At 46.0% G+C, this 17,794-nt stretch overlaps 1 protein-coding gene across 1 annotated transcript in view; it reads left to right on the forward strand.

The window, feature by feature from the left end:
- Positions 1-5,447: 5,447 nt before the first annotated feature.
- Positions 5,448-17,794, forward strand: part of PIP4K2A (phosphatidylinositol-5-phosphate 4-kinase type 2 alpha) — a 108,590-nt gene continuing 96,243 nt past the window's right edge. The window contains exon 1 of the mRNA XM_082754321.1: positions 5,448-5,893. Within this exon, the coding sequence (XP_082610447.1) occupies positions 5,753-5,893 (141 nt within the window). The 5' untranslated portion in view covers positions 5,448-5,752. The remainder of the gene's footprint in view (positions 5,894-17,794) is intronic.

Raw genomic sequence — 17,794 nt, forward strand, 5'->3', positions numbered from 1 at the left:
CAGGACTTTGCTGCAAGCATCAATAAGAGCAAAGGGATTTTAATGGTGAGCTTGCTAGTCCCAGGCTTTACTTAAATGCTGAGGTGAAAGCCTGCACCCTGTTTTTAATTTATGCAAACTGTTGATGAAGTCAGTCAAGGGCAACCAGTCATTAGCACAGTCTTGCTAGCTTATTCTTCTCCTTCCCTTTCTCCTGTCCACCAGCTCCCCATGGAGCATCTTGTACAGGCACAAGAAGAAACAGGAGAAAAAAAAATAGTACCAATGACAGAAAAAAAATGATGCAGATATGACAAAACAAAACACTTTCATCTCCTCTGGAGCTTCTAACTACTGCTCGGTGCTAATAAAGACAGTAAACCACTTCATCAGAGAGTGAGCACGTTCTGACCAGCTTAGTCCACTGGTGATATCACACCCTTAATAAAGTTCCCAAGCACTGTGAATTGACCCTGGCCGTGCCCTCCTATTCAGTCCTCAGGCAGTTCAAAAGCTTTATATTCAGCCATCAAAAAGTTCTGGACACTCTAAAGGAGTCTCTAACGCTTGTAAATCCACAGGGGGTGGATTTCTTTAAAGTCAAGTAGGAAGTGCCGCTCCGTTGTTGGAGTGTGCGGTAACTCAGAGCATGAATCTCCTATTCCCATAAAACTGTTCTTACCAACGCTGGAAGATACAGATCCCAAACAGTCTTCTAAGAAACAGCTAAAGACCAACTGCTACCTCAGAAGAGGTTGTACTGTCATAATTTGGCCCTTCAGTCTTCTGTCAGTTCCTGGGCCATCATCTCAACATCTATGTTAGCTTGCTCACAGGTTATCTGTGAAGTGAAACAAGCTGTTTTGCTTACAAAGGCTCATGAATGCTGTTGTGGAGATACACTGAACAAGAGATATCTCCCCATAGGCACTACAGGCAGTATTATACCAGCTTTGGGTTTAGCTCTGAAGTTTTTCAGTCCTCTCCCAGAAGGTCTTTCCTCTTCAGATACTGGATGTACACCACAAACTGATCAGCAACATATATTCACAGTGTCATGCTATAAAAAAGATCTGTCAATGGACTGAAGTACAAGTGTTGTGCCAGGCAGTATATGTGAAACACCTCCTCACACAGGCACAAAAATGTCCATAAGCTACAAGGGAGCAAAGAGCAGACCTCGGATGCAGGTTCTCTTTCCCAGAGACAGTCAGCCTGTGTTAGGGTGGGGAGAAATCCCAAGAGGCTGCCAAGGTTACATGGCTACAGAGAGAACTTTCTGGTGTCAGTGCTGGAAGGGGCCCGTGGCCAAGGCTCAGCCTTCAGAACGCATCAGGACCACGGTTAGGGTTAGGGTCAGGAGCAAGAGCCTGCTGCTGCAGGTGGATTGGGGTTGGAAAGGAGTTTCAGAAAGAGCCAGTGGGGTGCAGAGAAAACTTGGGAGGGAAGAACGTTTGGTGGGTGTCTTGGTCTGAGGTTCACCCTGTGGTCATGGTTAGGGTTAGGGCTGAGGAAAAGAGAAAGCCAAGAGCCCCAGTTGGAGGGAGATGGGAAAGAGGCTGCCAAAGGAAATGGCGGGCTGCAAAGAGAACATGGCTGAGAGAAAATTTTGGTGTGGGCAGTCTGGGAGGCCTGGTCAGCATATAGTTGGGCTTAAAGCCAGGGTTACACTTGAGAGAGATGAGAGCTCCAGCTGCAGAGGGACAATGAAGGAACTGGTAATGGGAAGTGTAGGCTGCAAGAACATGGTTGCCAGAACATTTTGGTTTGGCCTGGTGAGTTCTAGGCCAAGGCTCAGCCTTTGTTTGAGTTTGATATGGCTAGTGTTAGTATTAGGGCTGAGAGAAAAAGATAACCTAGAGCTGCGGTGGGACTGGGGTAGAAAGTACTTGCCCAGAGAAAGGGTGGCACGCAAGGAGAGCTTGGCTGGGATAACTTTCTGGTGATGGCACCAAAAGGGGGCAGTGACAAGGCTCAGCTTATGGTTAGGTTTATTTTGGAGTTAGAGTTGGGGCTGGAGAAAAGAGAGAGACAGCTCCAGCTGAAGGGGAGCTACAAAGGGACTTTGAAGGGGAACTTTAGACTGCAAGGAGAACGTGGCAGGGCTGCTTGGTCTGAGGCTCAGCCTCCTCCTAGGTTTGGAGGTAGGGTTAGATGTGTGAGTAAGAGCAAGCCTAATGCTGCAATTAGAATGGGCCTAGGAAGTGCAGGGTGCAGGAAGAACTTGGTTGCTTTTGCTGGTTTTGTTTTGTTTTGTTTTTTGTTTTTACTGCTTGGCATCCTGGTCTGAGGCTAAGCATACAGCTAGCGTGAGGGTTAGTGTTAACATGGGGAGAAAGAGAGAGCCCAGATCTCCAGCTGCAGGAGAGGTTGAAAGCAGTTGCTAGAGGAAAGGCTGGGACACAAAGATAACTCGTCTGTAAGATCTTTTAGGTGTGTGCACTGGCTGGGGGCTTGGTCTAAGGCTCAGTACTGTCAGGGGTAGGGATAGGTCTGAGGTTATGGCTGACAGAAAGAGAGAGCCAAGAGCTGCAGCTGGCTCAGGGATAGAAAGTGGCTGTCACAGGGACGTGTAGGCTGCAAGAACTCGGCTGCAAGAACTTCCTGGTGTGGGCACTGGCCGGGGGCCATGTCCAAAGCATATGGTTTGAGCAAGCATTAAGATTAAGGCTGAGAGAAAGAGGGAGTCTGGAGCTGCAGCTGGAGTGGAGCTGGAGAGGAGCTCTGAAGAAAAAACGGTGTAGAGAAAATGTGGTGTAGAGAAAATGTGGCAAAAGGAACACATTGTGGGCACTGGCTGGGGGTCCTGGTCTAAGGATCTGTGTTAAGGTTAATATCTGGGCAGAGACAGACTAAAGTTGCAGCTGGAGGGGAACATGAAAGGGAACATGCCAAAGGAAAAGTGGGCTGTGAAAAAAAACATGCCTCTGAGAAGGTTTTAGCTTGGGCACTGGCTAGGGCCCCTGGGCTGAGGCTTAGCACAAGACCAGGGTTACTCCCAGGGTTAGAGCTAGGAGAAAGAGAAAGCCCAGAGCTCCAGCTAGAGGGGAGCTAAAAGGGTTTAAAGAGAAGTCTAGGCTGCAAGAACTTGACAGGGGGAAATTTTTGCCTTAGGAATTGGCTGGGTAATCCAGTCCCGGCTAAGCCTCTGGCTAGGTTTATTTTAAGAGGTAAGGTTAGGGTCACAGTTGAAGGAAAGAAAGAGACTGGGGCTCTAGTTGATGCACAGCCAGAAAGAGATGCAAAAGAAAAGCGTAGGCTGCAAGTGTGACTGGGTTTTGCCTCTTCAAGTGATGCCCACGTCCATCTCCAGGTATATCATGGCACAGGTGGTAGACCTGTGTCATCCCAACAAGATAGACAAGTGCAGGTAACTATCATGTTCTTGGTGCCTGAAACTGGAGAATACAAACCTGTGCCTTAGACCTCGTCTAGGTAGTCCAGGCACTTGATTTGTTCAGATTGTGCTCTAAAGATTATGATCAACATCTTTTGTTCCCCAGAAAACATATAACCTTCCTTGCTAAGGATTCACATCTGCAGGAAAGAGCTCTTCAGAATCTAGGCCAAGATGACAAGAAAGTCTCCTGGAAGAAAAAAGAAATATGAAAACAAAAAACAACTTCCTTCCGCAGCCTTTCCTTTCCTATAATAAACTTAAAAAAATGTGTGTTGTATATTACACGCTGAAAAACCAAAATGCTTCACTATATGGATTTTATGGATTTATTCTGGAAAGAAGATGAAAGACAAATATGACAGATGTTAGTCACGTTGATGTGTGCAGCATTGCACAATGCTCAGATGTCATATTCTAAGCATAACGTAAGGAATAAAATGGGTACTGAACTCTTCTAAAAATCTGACTTCAAATCTATATCTAGGCATCTAAGTGACCTGCTTTTATTCAGAGGTGCTGACTATTCAGCTGCTTCCATTGACTGCGGTAAAAACATCAGGGGTTTTTGCTGTTGTAAGATTTTTTTTCCAAGAAATATTAGAATTTAGAATCTATCTGTAATTCCTAATAACTTTTTACTCTTAAATAATAAAAATAATAATGAAATATAGCATTTCTGCTCTCTCCTACTCTCAATAAGATACAGAAAAGAGGTCATATAATAAACCCCAGTAACTGTTTCAATGCTAGAGGGAGATAAAACTATTTACTTGGATACCTTTGCTATTGAGATCACAAAGGCAAAAGAGTAATGGAAAGGATGTGACACTTGACCAACTGAGTTTGGGGCAATGAGGTTTTAAATTTATAAGCACCTGTGTAAGTCAGTCCCATGAGCGCACCTGTAGACCTTAACGGCCTTGAGCAGCCTCACCTGGGAGGTCCATCCCCACCCTCTGCCCATGACCTCTATTTAAGTTCAGGGATGAGGTGATGCTGCGTTTTTGCCTGAGCTATGCTGTAGGTATGCCTGTCTCCAGTCTTGCCTTCTGCATATGCCTTGGGGCTATACCAGCAGTAGCTTGCCTCTAGGCCTCTGTCTCCTTGTAGCCTGGCCTCCTGGATGGACCTTGTGCCTATGCTGAACCTTCCCAGGTGGACCTGGCTTCTCTGGGGCTGCTGCTGCATACTGGGCCCCACTGGTGAGGGTGCTGCCTGAACTGGGGCAACCCTTGGCTCCTGGTTTGTCCGCCCATGGGGCAGCCATGTTATTGCTGTTCCCCATGGACCTGGTGACCTTGCTGAGCAAACAGCAAATGCACAAAGCAGGACCTGTAACGGGCACATCCCTCTGTGTGCCTTGGAAGTCAAGGGGTGGCTTAGCCTGAGTGTGCTGGTCCTTGGGAAGGGGCAGTGCTGCCAGGAGGACTTCCACTGTGCAAGGAAGGAAAGTGTATTTCGTGTACAATGCTTCTGACTTGGGCAGATGTGCCTTTGCAGGATGTCATCTACCCCCGACCACATCCTCTGTGGTGATAGAGGCAGTTCAGAAACACTTTTAAAACATTTTTTAACATTTTTTTGCTGTGAGTACAATTGGGCAAGCGCGTGTTACAGGGGTGCAGTGCCTTCACAGCACAGCAAAGCCCCTGCGTGGTGCTTGTAGGAGGCTGTTTTGTGGTGCTTGCTGCATGCTGGCTGTGACAGCTGCGCTCGCAGGCAGAAGCCAGGTGAGAGGGCTGGCGATGTCCTGTCCGAGGAGGACATCAGTGTCCCCTTGCCCAAGGTGTCTCTTCAGGTGTATTTATTTGGAGGGGAGAGGTGGGGAGTGAACACAGGAAGGGCGCAGAGCAGCGTGTATTTAGCTACGTTGGTGCGATTTGTGATCCCTTTACCACACGGGGAGCAATCCCCAGCCCCTCAGGGCACCGAGCGGGCTCTCCCCCCTTTCCCCTCAGCCAGCAGCCGCACGGCCGCCATGACGCCTGCGCGCGCCCGCGGGGCATGCGCGCTGCGGCGGCAGGAACCGAAACTCCCGCGCCGGCTGGGAACGGGGCGTGGGGGGGGGGCGGTGGCAGCTCCCCCTCCACTCCCCCCCCCCCTCCATGCAGCGGGGAGGGGGCGGGCGGAGGGGGCGTGGCCGCGGCGCGCGAGCGGGGCCATTTCGGCGCGCGGCTGCAGGCCGGGATGCGCGCGGCGCCCCGCGGCACCCTGCCCGCCCCGCGGCACCCTGCCCGCCCCGCCGCACGCACGGCCGCGGCGCTGAGCTGAGCACCGCCGCCTGCCCTCCGCCGCCTCCTCCTCCTCCATCCCTGCCTCCTGCCCTCCTTCCCTGCCTCCTTCCCTGCCGGCCGCTGCTGCCGCCGCCGCGCCATGGCGGCCCCCAGCACCATCGCCCCCGCCCTGGCGAGTAAAACCAAGACGAAGAAGAAGCACTTCGTGGCGCAGAAAGTGAAGCTGTTCCGGGCCAGCGACCCGCTGCTCAGCGTCCTCATGTGGGGGGTCAACCACTCGGTAAGCGGCGGGGAGGAAGAGGAGGAGGAGGAGGAGGAGGAGGAGGGAGGGCCGCCGTGCCCCCCCCCCCCCCTTCAGGCTCCGGGTGGGGTCGTGTCCCCCCCCTGCAGCGCTGCGGGGACGTGCCGCGGTGCCCCCTGCTCCTTTCCTTGGGGGTGGAGGCGGTGAAAACCCCCCAAAAGCTCTGCTCTTAAAGCTGGAGCTGCTCAAGTTCACGGCTGCCTCCTGTGCGGTTTGCATCGGGGCTGCTGCTGGTGGTGGTGCTTGGCGGTGGTGGTGCTTGGTGCCGTGGTGCTGGGCATTTAAAACCAGCGAGCAGCCTGCTGAGGAGGCTGTCACATGGCCGGGCATTATTACGGGGCTCAGGGCGCAGCTTTGCATCTTTAAATAGCCGCCGCGGCAGCTTGCGAGCACGGCCCCCAAAGATCACCCCCAAAAATCAGCCGTCCGGGGGCTGCCAGGCCGAAAACTTCAGCTGCTGCCTCCCCCAGCGCGGTGCCGCCGCTTCCAGGTGCTGCTCGCTGCTGGTGGGCAGCCAGAGGCTTTGCATCAGGCTGCGAGCCTTGTGGCAGCAGAGCAGTCCGTGGCATGAAGCCGGTTTTCCCTTTGTTTCCTGCACATCCAAACCTGTGTCGTTTTCTTTGTGTGTGGTTTAACAGCTCGGGCACAAAGCTGGGCATCCCACGGGGGTGGTGGGGATGTGCTGGGGGCCCCTGGGTGCCAGCGAGGCAGGGAGGGAAGCGGGGTGAGGCTGAACCATCCCCTGAGGGTGGCCCTGCGAGCTGGCAGGAGCTGGTGACAGAGGGCTTCGAGCTGTCCCTAGGTCGGCTGTAAGCAGTGACACCCTGCATCACGAACCGATAAGGAACTAGATAGCTATCTGCTCAGCAAAAAACCCTCTGATTGTGGAAGTGCGCAGCGTGCCGCTTGCCGGAATTAGGCTTACGTGCACGAGTTTCTCTTGCTCCTAGTGGCTATTTTTTTGCACAGCTCCGAGGCAGACAGTGTCAAGGAAAGCTGGTGGAGGTGGGGTGAGGCGCTTCTGGGGTCTCCCTGGGTGGGAGCAGAGACCTGGCTGTAGTTGTAGCTACACGTGCCTGTTCTGGAAATACCAGTGCTTTCAGAGGCTCTGCCCTCTCCAGTGCCGTGCCTAATAGCAAAGTAAATAGTGACAAACACAATAGTGTACATGACTCCTACCATCATGTGCTACCGGGGAGCGCGTAGCTGTGCCAAGTGGAAGAAGCAATGGAGGCGTGCTGCTTCGTGCTTGCAAAGCTAAAAACTGCAAATTGGAATCCTTTAGTTGGGGAGGGTGGGCGCAAAGAGCACGCTCGGGAATACGATAAACTTGGAGAAGTGCATCCCTGTGTTTGTAGAAGGCATGGCTGTGGGCTTGAGCATCTGCCGTGTGCTACAGATATTCTGGTTCCTCACCCTGCTGCAAGGTGTAATCGTGAATAATACTTTGGGCCCCATGGAAGGGAAATCCCTCTAAATTAGAGTATGAAAAATAATTTGTGTCCGAATCTAAATACTTCTTCTTAGCCAAGAACGTAGCACCAAAGCGTTGCAGGATCCTCTGTTAGGTGCTCACCCTGTTGGTTTGTAACGCTTGATGTGGCTTTGTCTGACAAGTGAAAATGAGTCTTTAGTGTGATTGGAGCAGGCCCTGTTATCACAAATCAGAATTTCTTGCAGTCAAAATGCAGCATACCTATGTGGATTCGTTAGAAACAGGAATTAAGGATACTTGTGTTTCTTAGCAAAATAAACAGAAACCCATAATAAAAGGTTAGTCTAGGAAATGAGCGTAATTCATAGGTTATGATGATGGTAATTAAATAAACTTTGAGCATATTACTCATCTGAAAAATCTTACTTAAGACTGCTTCCACTGCTGTGCGTAGCAATTAATGGGACAGTAACAGTCCCCGTGTCTCACAACAGATTTGGGAGGAAGGATGCATTGAAGTGGTGCGTCTGAGACGCAGTTCCCATGTTTCTGACAGAATGTGGTGCATGCTGGAAGGAAGCATTTGGTGAAGGTAAAACGTGAAAAATGGGATTCTCTGTAGGCTTCTCAACTTTGAGCGTAGGCCCATAATACTGCTATAATGTGATAGCCGAGTTCTGAGGGATCCTTGGATTTTAAATTGAATGCGTAGAGAGGTGAACTATATAAAGAGAAAGTTACAAGATCTGTGTTCTTAACTCTCCTGTCCTAGAAGGAAATGCGTCTCTAAAAAGGGAGGTGTAGTGCATCAGCATCACAAAGCAATGGGGCTTATAGCAAGTGCATGAATTCCTAATCAGGAAAAAACCTGCAGGGAGGTGCCTGTTACCTAAGGCTCTTAAAACAAGCAAAAGCCTCCTCCCTCCTCAAGCTGTTAGAAAATCGTTGTGGCGGCCCAGGCTGTTGTTTAGGTAGAGAGATATCAAATGCATAATCCTAATTGGGAATGCAGTCAAATTCAGTAAATTAGAAGGGCATGTGGGGGAAAATGACATGTAAGCAGTACCCAAAGATGTTAAGAAGCATGAAAATATGCTCACATTCAGAGCAATAAATTCACTTTTTGGTGTGCTGAAATACGCTGTTGAGTGAAACTTTCCACCACGTGAAAAGGCGAGCAGCCCTGTCCCAGACCCGAGGTGCGATTGTGATACTGGTGGCTGCTGCAGCATCAAAGGCTAATTGCTGGTGTGCTCAGATCTTCCGGGCATCTGCATCAGTAAGAATTGATCTTATCTTGGTCTTTTACGTTGTGTCAAAGATAATCTGTCAGTGCTGCTGAAACAGTTGTTTAAACTCAGCAATTAATATGACTTAGAGCTACATTTCTAACTAGTACAATTGTAAGAAAATTCCATGTACCAGTGGCACAGTAATTGACATCCTTATTCTCACCTTCATACTGTCACCCCCGGCAGACTTCCAGCAGCTGGGGGAGGGAGCAGGAAGGTGGCACGTAAGTTTTTGTCCAATGCTTTGGGAAGTCATGCTTCCCTCCTTTCATTCTGTGCCAAAAAATGGGAGGCAGGCATACATACCCTGCCTTTCCTGCAGCACACTACAGTTGTCTGGGCCCAGTCATGATGAGTCTGCTCACTCCCGTGTTGGCTGTCTGCTTCTGTCGGAAGCTTGTTAGGAAGGCTGGGAATTTGTAGGGGACCGGGCTTAGGTCCTTTGCCATGTATTGCCCACAAATATGGAAGATCACAGAAGTGTTTTTTTTTTTTTGGTAACTGATTTTAAGGTAAGGAATTGAATGCCGGAGACCTTGCTTCTGACTGCATGTAATGGTTAACGCAGAAGAGAATGAATGCCTAATGAAGTTCTTGAGCATAATGTTGAGTTTATAGAGGGAAAAAAAAAGCCCTCAGCCCCTAGAATCTGTAATCGCCATCTGTTTCGGGATGATTACAAGCTGATCTAAAAATTTACCAGTGCCTGACTTCACAGTGGCACTTGCTGCCTGATAAGCGAATGAAACAATACGAATACATGGATCAAATGCCTTTTTTTCTCCTCCAGCGTATTTACAGAGCGCATCAGAAAGCGTGTACTTCCAATGGGTGAAGAATTCAACAGGCAATAAACTCCAGAATCACCTTCGGCTGGTTACACGAGGCATTGCGAAGCCTGATGCTACTGTTGCACTCCCAGCTGTAATCTGGCTTGATCTTTTTAAGAAAAGTGGAGCAACAACACAAGGACAGTGTAATAAAAGGGGTGAAAGCCATGAACTCCTGTCTGCCAGTGCAGTGTCTTCACCCCTATAGTTAGATGTGGGGAGAAGAAAGCCAGTGGGACAAGTAAACGCAGCTTTCCCCCTTGTATATACTAAGATATATTTGATCGCATTAGGAAACCTTCTGCAATTCCACAGAAATACAGAATAATTAAAGCTTGGCTATGCCCTATAGAGTAAAAACGGATAGCTTATGTTTATCACCAGTTTCTTTTAAAGAAAGAAAAAATGGCAGCACTTACTGCTAGGAGTGCATGCTCATAAGTGACAGGACTTGGTAACTTCTGGGTCTGTATTTTTATGTACTTTTAAACGATAGTGAGACTGGTTAAACCCTGAGGATATGGAACTGTAGTGTTGATTCATGGCATCAGCTGTCAGCACAGCAGACTGGTGGGAAACTGAGAAGGGCAGGGCTGCTCATCAGTTATATTGTCAGCTGTGTTGCTAGTGTTTATGTTAATGCAGAGCATCACCACTGCACATGGGCTCCAACAGGGCTTTTTCGAAGTAAAATGCAAGTTACTGGTTCTAGATTGATCTCCAGATTTGTAAGCGTGAGCTTGGAGAAAAGCCCTCCTTATTAATTGTTTAATGGCAATGGTGGTAGATTGCATGGGAGAAGGCTCTTTCGAAGAAGCAGGAAGCAACAACGTATTAAAAAGCATTGATTACAGCATAACAGATAATAAAGCAATTAAAACTATTTTTGAAAGTTATCTGGGCACTCAGCCCAGATGTTTGTATATAGAAGGAAGTAGAACAGGAAAAGCTATTTACTGAAAACTTGGTTCTTTTTTGGGTGTCAAGCTCTGCGTTGCTGCAGAAATTCACTTCATAATGCTTTTGCATCTCGGTGGACAAACTCTAGGAAAAATACAAATTGCAAATGTTTACTGTGGTTGGAATAAAGGTAGTAAACGTTCTTACATGAAATAAAATCGGGAGTGATGTCTCATGTGGGTGTTCTTCTTTGAACTATTGAAAGGAAATGTACAATAGCTTCTGTTAGGGATGAGACAGGAAGAGCTATGAACAAAAATCTCACAGCAGTCTCGAAGCTACTTTCTGTTTCTTCCCCTCTACAAAATAAGGCACTGCAAAGGCTAGGGTATTTTGCCTATAGGGTTTTGAAACTGAATTTCATTAACCACAGCAGGGAGGGCTGGACAATGTTCAGCGAAGCAAACAGGCAACATAAATTTGTTTCTCTGAATCAACTTTGTCATCTTATTTGAGTATCCTGCACCAGATGCCTTAAAAGAAATTCTGTGGTGGATTATTTTAGAACTCCTTGGTCAATAATGCAGGCACTTATATTATGCCCATTGGCTAGAGACTGGTAGTTGTTTTTTTGAGCCCTATCCTAGAATGACAAGCTTTGTTTAGTACAACTGTCCCACCCCATTATGCCTCTCCTGGTGAATGATCCTGGTTTCTGCTCTTCTGGGAGAATGCCTCGTGATGGTCTTGCTTCCATGTGTCGTGCAGCTTCATCAGACCCTTGGAGTAAGCTGGAACTACCTATTATTTATTGATCTTCAGTTTAATCTTGCCTAAGCACTCAATTAGAGTTGTAGGCATGTTGGCTGAAAGGTATCTTGACTTGTTGAAAGGTTAGTCTTTGTTGTTGAAAGATGACATTTTAAAGACTTGAAAGAAGTAAGCATTCGTCTTCATTTTCTTCTGAACTCTAGGTGATTGAGTGCTGTTGTGGATAACAGACTCAGTATGAATTTACTACTTTATATTTACTCCTAGGTCCTATTTCCATGTTTTTCTGCTTCTTACCCTTGATGCTTGCTATTTAGGTATCTAACAACTCTTGGCTTCTCTTCTTCCCTTCTTGCTGATAGTGAAACACATCTTAACCTTGCAAAAGGGCTGCAACAGTCTTAAGAAAATTGCTGCCCCTCTGGGATGGTAATGACAAACCTTGGTAGCTTCTACAGACTGCATCCAGGTGCTGTGGCGAAATGGGCTGGGTTTGAATTGTTGGGATGGTAACCTCGGGTATGTGGCTCGCTATGAGAGCATCTGTTCTATGATCTTCCTGTAGAGCCCGGGTTCTACAATAAGTTAATTAGTTTTGTGCTGAGATAGCTCGATAGCGATGTTGTGAAAATTGTTTGAAGTAGCGGAATGCTGCAGTGATGGATCTCACAAACTGAAAAGAAAACATTAGCTTTATCTTCAAAGAGCAGGTCTGAATCGCTTGCAGTACAAATACATACGGCCATACACCTTTTAGAGTACTTATTTTTCATCAGACTTGGTGAACTACCACCTCGTGTACTGAGACAAGGTAATTAGAGTAATCCAGCTCTTTTGAGTGCATTTTAAGTTCCCAAGGTAACCTTAATATCGTGAATGTGGCTGTGAGTATATGCGTGGTCCTTTTGGATTCTAAGAAAAAAAAAAAAAAAAAAAAAAAACAGGAAAAGAAGCAAATTTCCCTCTGTGGCATTATTAGAAAGCCTGTGGAGCTGCTCGGTGAGGCTGGGATTGCAGAACCACCTTGCTGCCACCTGTGCTAACTGGTTTAATCCCTCACTTTCCCCAGTGACCCTCTGGTGTCCCAGTTATGTGCTGTACCACCTCTTGCAGGTCTGCTGTTCTGCGTTTGCATCTTATCGAGTCTTTGCCATTCCAGTCTTTCTGGTTAACAAGCTCAGCTGTATCTCCTTTTCCTGATCAGTAATTACCCAGCCCCAAACTAATAATCCAGCAGAACTAATATGCTCTGAATTTTTGGATGGACCGCAGCTCACTGGGGTTCATCATCCAGCCACGCAGACGGCTGTACCAGCACAAAAAATGGGGAAAAGCAGAGATGGTGGGGAAAAACACCTTTGCAAGGAAGTGCCAATTTGTACTAGCATTAGGTTAGTCACACCACAACCTCTGTAACACTTGAGCCAGCCAAAGTGAGGGCTGTTGGGCTTGTTTCCTCTCCTTTTCTGGTACTAAACTGATCCAGTGGTGACTTCGTCTGGGGAGATGCAAAATTTAGGGGAGGGAAGAGGCTGGCATGATGTGCTACAAGGTACATTTTTATGGCTGCGTAGGACAGTTAGAGGGACTGTGTTAGCTCTGGTTTGTGCGCTTCAGCTGATGAGTGGTTTCCTGTCAGCAGTTTGATTTCACATCTGGAGTTGAACTGTTGCCCCTTGTAAAAATAAAAAAAAAATGAGAGCTCTTAGAGCGGAGACCTTTCCAATTATTTTAACCTTTTGAAATAGGCACGCATTTTGTACGAGGCACAGCTGCCTGTTATACCTGCCAGTTTCCTGTCATCTCTTCCACCGTGGCCTTGAGGAAGATGCAAAAACATTTAACTTTTTAGTTTGCATTTCTGGATAGAAAATGAATGACTTCAGAAGAGTTGCAGTGGCTTTGTAGGGGCTGCACCTTTTGAAGTTTTTCTTAAAAGTAAGCGACAACATTTGGAAGACCACCTAAAAGATATTTCTTGAGTCTTGCCTTAAAGGTTCTGCTGTAGAATACCAAGCCTGTGGTTATAGCAGTCAGTGACTTTTTCTGGAGGGGAGAGAGGAAAATATCCAAGTTGGTTAGCATGAGACCAGTCAGAAGAAAACAGCTTAATAAGAATTTTATTATACCGAGCTGAAACCGAGCAATATCTGATTAGCTTGGTGCCAAGCCTCACTAATTCTGTTACCAAACTAGTAATTATGCTGTGGTGCCCTTCGTCTGCGGGAGGCATGTCCTGGTGTGAGGTAGGCTCAAAGCTGTTCTGCAGAGTTGAGTTCTCGCTTTGATCGTGTTGCCCAGCACATTGTAGATCCCTGCTAGATCATTTAGGTACCCAAACATTGTTTAGCTACTGGCTGTGTTTCTTGTTTGCTCTGCATACTGTTTTTCTCTCCCAGTGCTGCAAGCTGTCTGTGGTTAGAGGGGATTTATTGGTATTCTGCTGTAGCATGGCCCTGCTCGTGGGTTGGGTCCTGGGTAATGATGACAGAAAACTTCCTAGAGGAGCTCAGACTGTTCATTAGGTATGCAACTGTCAGGGCACTTCATAGCGTGCAAATCGGATGTAGTATAGTTGCATGTAGCTGAGGAAAAATCAGTAGATTTGCATAACAAAAGCAGGGTTGCTAAATTATAAGCTTCTTGCTTCAGTCTTTTAACTTTCTATATTTTGGGCTAAATCTTCAGCCAGTTCTGAAAGACCAAATTGTAAAATAACAAAAACTGAGAGGGCAATTGGATGAAGAATGGGACTTTTTTTTTTTTTTTTTTTTTTTTTTTTTTTAAGACTTTGAAGTTGTGATCCTAATAAACCCTTTTTTGAAAAAGCCTAATGGTGATCAAGGTTACTTCTTGGCTTTTGTATAATTTTGAGAACAGCAGAACAAACACTTGCATTCAGGTTATTGGTTCTGAAACTTATGACTCATTAATAAATATCCCCTTTTTCATGAAGTATTGTGTGATTTTTCTTCTGCAAATGATATATATATTAAAAAAAATAATAATCACTCAGATCCTGTCCAGGTAAATTCCTTCTCTGGAGTTTCTGCTTGTCATTTGCTGTTCTGTTTCTAGGGGTTTTTTGTGCCTTTCCTGATTGTGAAAGCAAATCCTGTCATCTGTTCCAGACTTGCTTAAGAAGCCTATATAAAGATGTACAACTTCGGTTTTTAAGATGGTATGCAAATCAGTTCTCAATGTGTAAGATGTATAGACTGTCTGCTACAAGAAGTGACAGCATTTAAAAACTTGCACTTGAAATTAAATTTTTACGGTAAGGCTTCTAAGAGGAAGTCCTTATTAAACCTATTCTCAGTTGGCTATTCAAAAGACTTGGTCGTATTTCTGGGAAAGATAGCGGCCAAAAACACGCTGACTTCACTGGAAAAGCCCATACGTGGCCTCCTCCTCCTCCTCAGCCACCACAGACTTCCCATGGAGGCCGAAGAGATGACTCATGGGGCCGAGGGGCAGCAGCTGGTGGCTCCTGTGGATGGGGCCTTGCTGCTCCTGATGCTCGCTTATTTTTTCCCCCTCTGGTGATGGTAAGGCTGGGGGAGAGCTGAAGAGATTCTCTGGCCTAGCTGTGCTTTCTGGGCCTAAGCAGAATGATCGTATCGGTGAGTTTTTGGTCTGACTCATGCTGCACTTGCTATCTGCGATAAGCAAGCCTGCCTGCTGCTCTTGCACAGTGGACGGGACCGAATTAACAAAAAAAGCTTTCTGGATATTACTGCTCGTCTTCTATAAACTGGGGGGGGGAAATAAATTTCCAGGAACAAAATCTTGGTCTGTTAACACACACACACACACACACACAAAGCCTCATGACCCCTGTTCTCAGAAGCCTTTGCCCATTGCTATAGGTGCCCGAGTTCCTGATGTAGCAGTTTCCCCAGCTGTTATTTTGGTCTTCAGCTGATTCAACAATGCTGCTTTCTCTTTCCTACCTACAGCTGCAGGCAGTTGTAGCTGGTTATTTCACTGGAATGAGCTATGCCCTCGGGCTGTGTTGGCTTGGGGATGTTAATAGGGTTCAGATGTCTCTTGGCTAGCAGTCCTGCACTCTTCCCTCTTCAGTGCTCCACTGCTGCATGTCAAAGCAAAACAGTATCAAACCCTTGAATCTTGGAGTGCTCTATGCCTTTTTCCTGATTGGAATCGGAAGGATTTTTTTCCTTTCTGTCATTTGCTAGGACTTTTTTTTGCCCCCCAGGTACAGCAGTCACCTGTGTTTAGTAGATATGGTGGATTTGCAGATCAAATTATTTGAAAAGAGTTAACTTGGGAGACTAATCTAATTCGTTTCTGACATGGCAAGCACAAAAATACCAACATAGGCTCTTTAAAGGAAGGATATAGTTTTGGTTGCATATTTTTCAAGATGAAAGTTGTATAACTACTCACCTGGACAAGTTTTTTTTCACTGCAACAACTTCCCTGTTGCTGAAAATCAATTCAAATGCTGATGCTAGTTGGTCACTCGGAAGAAATTTAATACTACACCTTCGGGTAGGTGGAACAAGTAACAGGACTGAGTTAGTAAAGCATCAAGCTACACGTTCTCCATTATTTACCATTACCTTCCTTGCTGACAAGTTTGTCTGAGCTCAAAATTGGCTTGTCAGATTCCTGCCAGTTGTTTGGTCTTCTCCTTTATTTGATAGACTAAGGAATTGAACCCTAACTTAATTTATTTTATGTCCATTTCTCAAAGTATGTTGAAGTCTTGGCAGCTTCATTCTCCAAGTACTTTGAAGAAAGCTTTAAGAGTTTCGCATGTGCTATTGTAAAGATCCCTCAAGAACCTTGCCATCCCAAGAACAGCACTGGTAATCAGGCAAAGTATGTAAGGAAATAACATCTAGGATCTAATCTTAACAAGTGAAGAGGGAAAATGTGCTGTTAGAAATGGAAATCTTGTTTGACTCTTATGAAAAAAGTCATTTAAGCTGTTAAAGTGCGCTGGGCCTGTAAACTTAGGGAAAGGGGAAAACCTTACTGTAACTCTGCAATTTACTTTAAAAAAAAAAACAAAAAAAAAAACAAAAAAACATGTTTCTGGACTTGTAGAAAGTCTGTTTGGGTATTGCATAAATAACAATATGAACTTTTGAAGGTTAGGCAGAGATTCTACAAAAGATGGATTTGATGATCAAGATTCTGCCACAGCTGCCTTCTCCCACAGCTTTCTATCCTGCATTTTATTTGTGTTGGGATTGATACACTCATTAGAGGCTGATCAGTCCATAATACCCACACCCCAAGCATGCAAGTCTCCTGACACAAACATCCTCCACTATTTCTCTGCTAATTCACGTATTTATGAAATGCTGATGAAAACTTTCTCATTTTTATAATCCCATTTCACTGAACAGAAAAAGTTTGCCTCAGAATGAAGCTTGATCTTGTATCTCACTTTCCAGGCACCGCAGCGAATATCCAGAGCTTTGTGCTGTGCTTCTGGTGCACCCCATTTTTCTTACCAGGCTCAAATGTGGGCTGATGGCATATGCCCAGGTAGTCATTTTTTTCCCTCTCCTTGTGTGCTTGATGTGCCAAATGTTTTATTTAAAGTTCTACAGGCTGTAACCATATAGGTTAGTTATATATAGGCTGTAACCTTATATACTTAGTTGATGAAAATGATCTCTTGCTTGCTGAAATGCGTTCAGTTCGGGAAGGCTAAACCTGCCCTAGAGCTGTTGATGCAGTTGTGCCATAGTCTGTTGGAACGATTTGTGCCAAACTTCTTGATCAGGCTTCTGTGAGAGAAGTGTTTTTAAAACTACTGCCAGTATTGGCCAAGTTTTTGGATATATACAGCAGCCTAGAGCTCAGGGTAGGGTGGAGAGGAGCATACAGTCTCACCTCCCGTGTTGGACATGGTTTGGGAGCTGTGTCACTGCAGTGGCTCTTCACAACTGAGGCTTGAGAGATGTATTTATTTTTTTTACAGCAAGCCTGACAAACCAGGAACAGAAATGCTCGGCTTTTAGACTCCTTGAGCATAAAATAAACAATGTGCTGTGAGTCACAGCACTGCCACTGCATAACTGAGGGCAGCTTGCAATTTTCTTTCTTCTTTTTTAGAAACGGACTAGTCAAAAGATTGGTATTGTTGAATTTTGCTGTGCCTTCCAGGACAGAACAGCTGATTTTCTGCCTGATTAACCTAGCACTTCGTGTTTCCTGAAGCCTTGATCCAGTCTATTTTCATATATTTGCCCCTCTCCGAGCAGGCAGCTCTGCAGCTGTGCTGGAAAGGAAAGGTGTGTTAGATGACACTGTGCTAGATAAGCAACCAAACCCAGTGGAGATCTCCCCACCTAGGCACGTCACACTGGCTCGGGTTCAGGGCAGTGAAATCCACTCTGAAGTGTACGAGGTGATTAATTAGATGCTTTAGGTGGATGTCTCGAGTTTTTGGATTAAAGTTTGCATCAAAGCCGAGCTAAGCTAACAATACAAATTCTCCACAGCATCGTTAATCATCTTTAACTATCCAGGCTATGATTGCAGAATAGTTGCGTTGCTTTATTGGAAATATAAAATATTTCCTGTGTGAATATAAACAATTTACATAACAGTGACATTTTCCTTGTCATTTAACTCCAGCGCTGTGAAACTGAAGGCATTTAATTAATCT

This window comes from Aythya marila (assembly GCF_965140915.1).
Source record: "Aythya marila genome assembly, chromosome: 2".
Taxonomy (NCBI): domain Eukaryota; kingdom Metazoa; phylum Chordata; class Aves; order Anseriformes; family Anatidae; genus Aythya; species Aythya marila.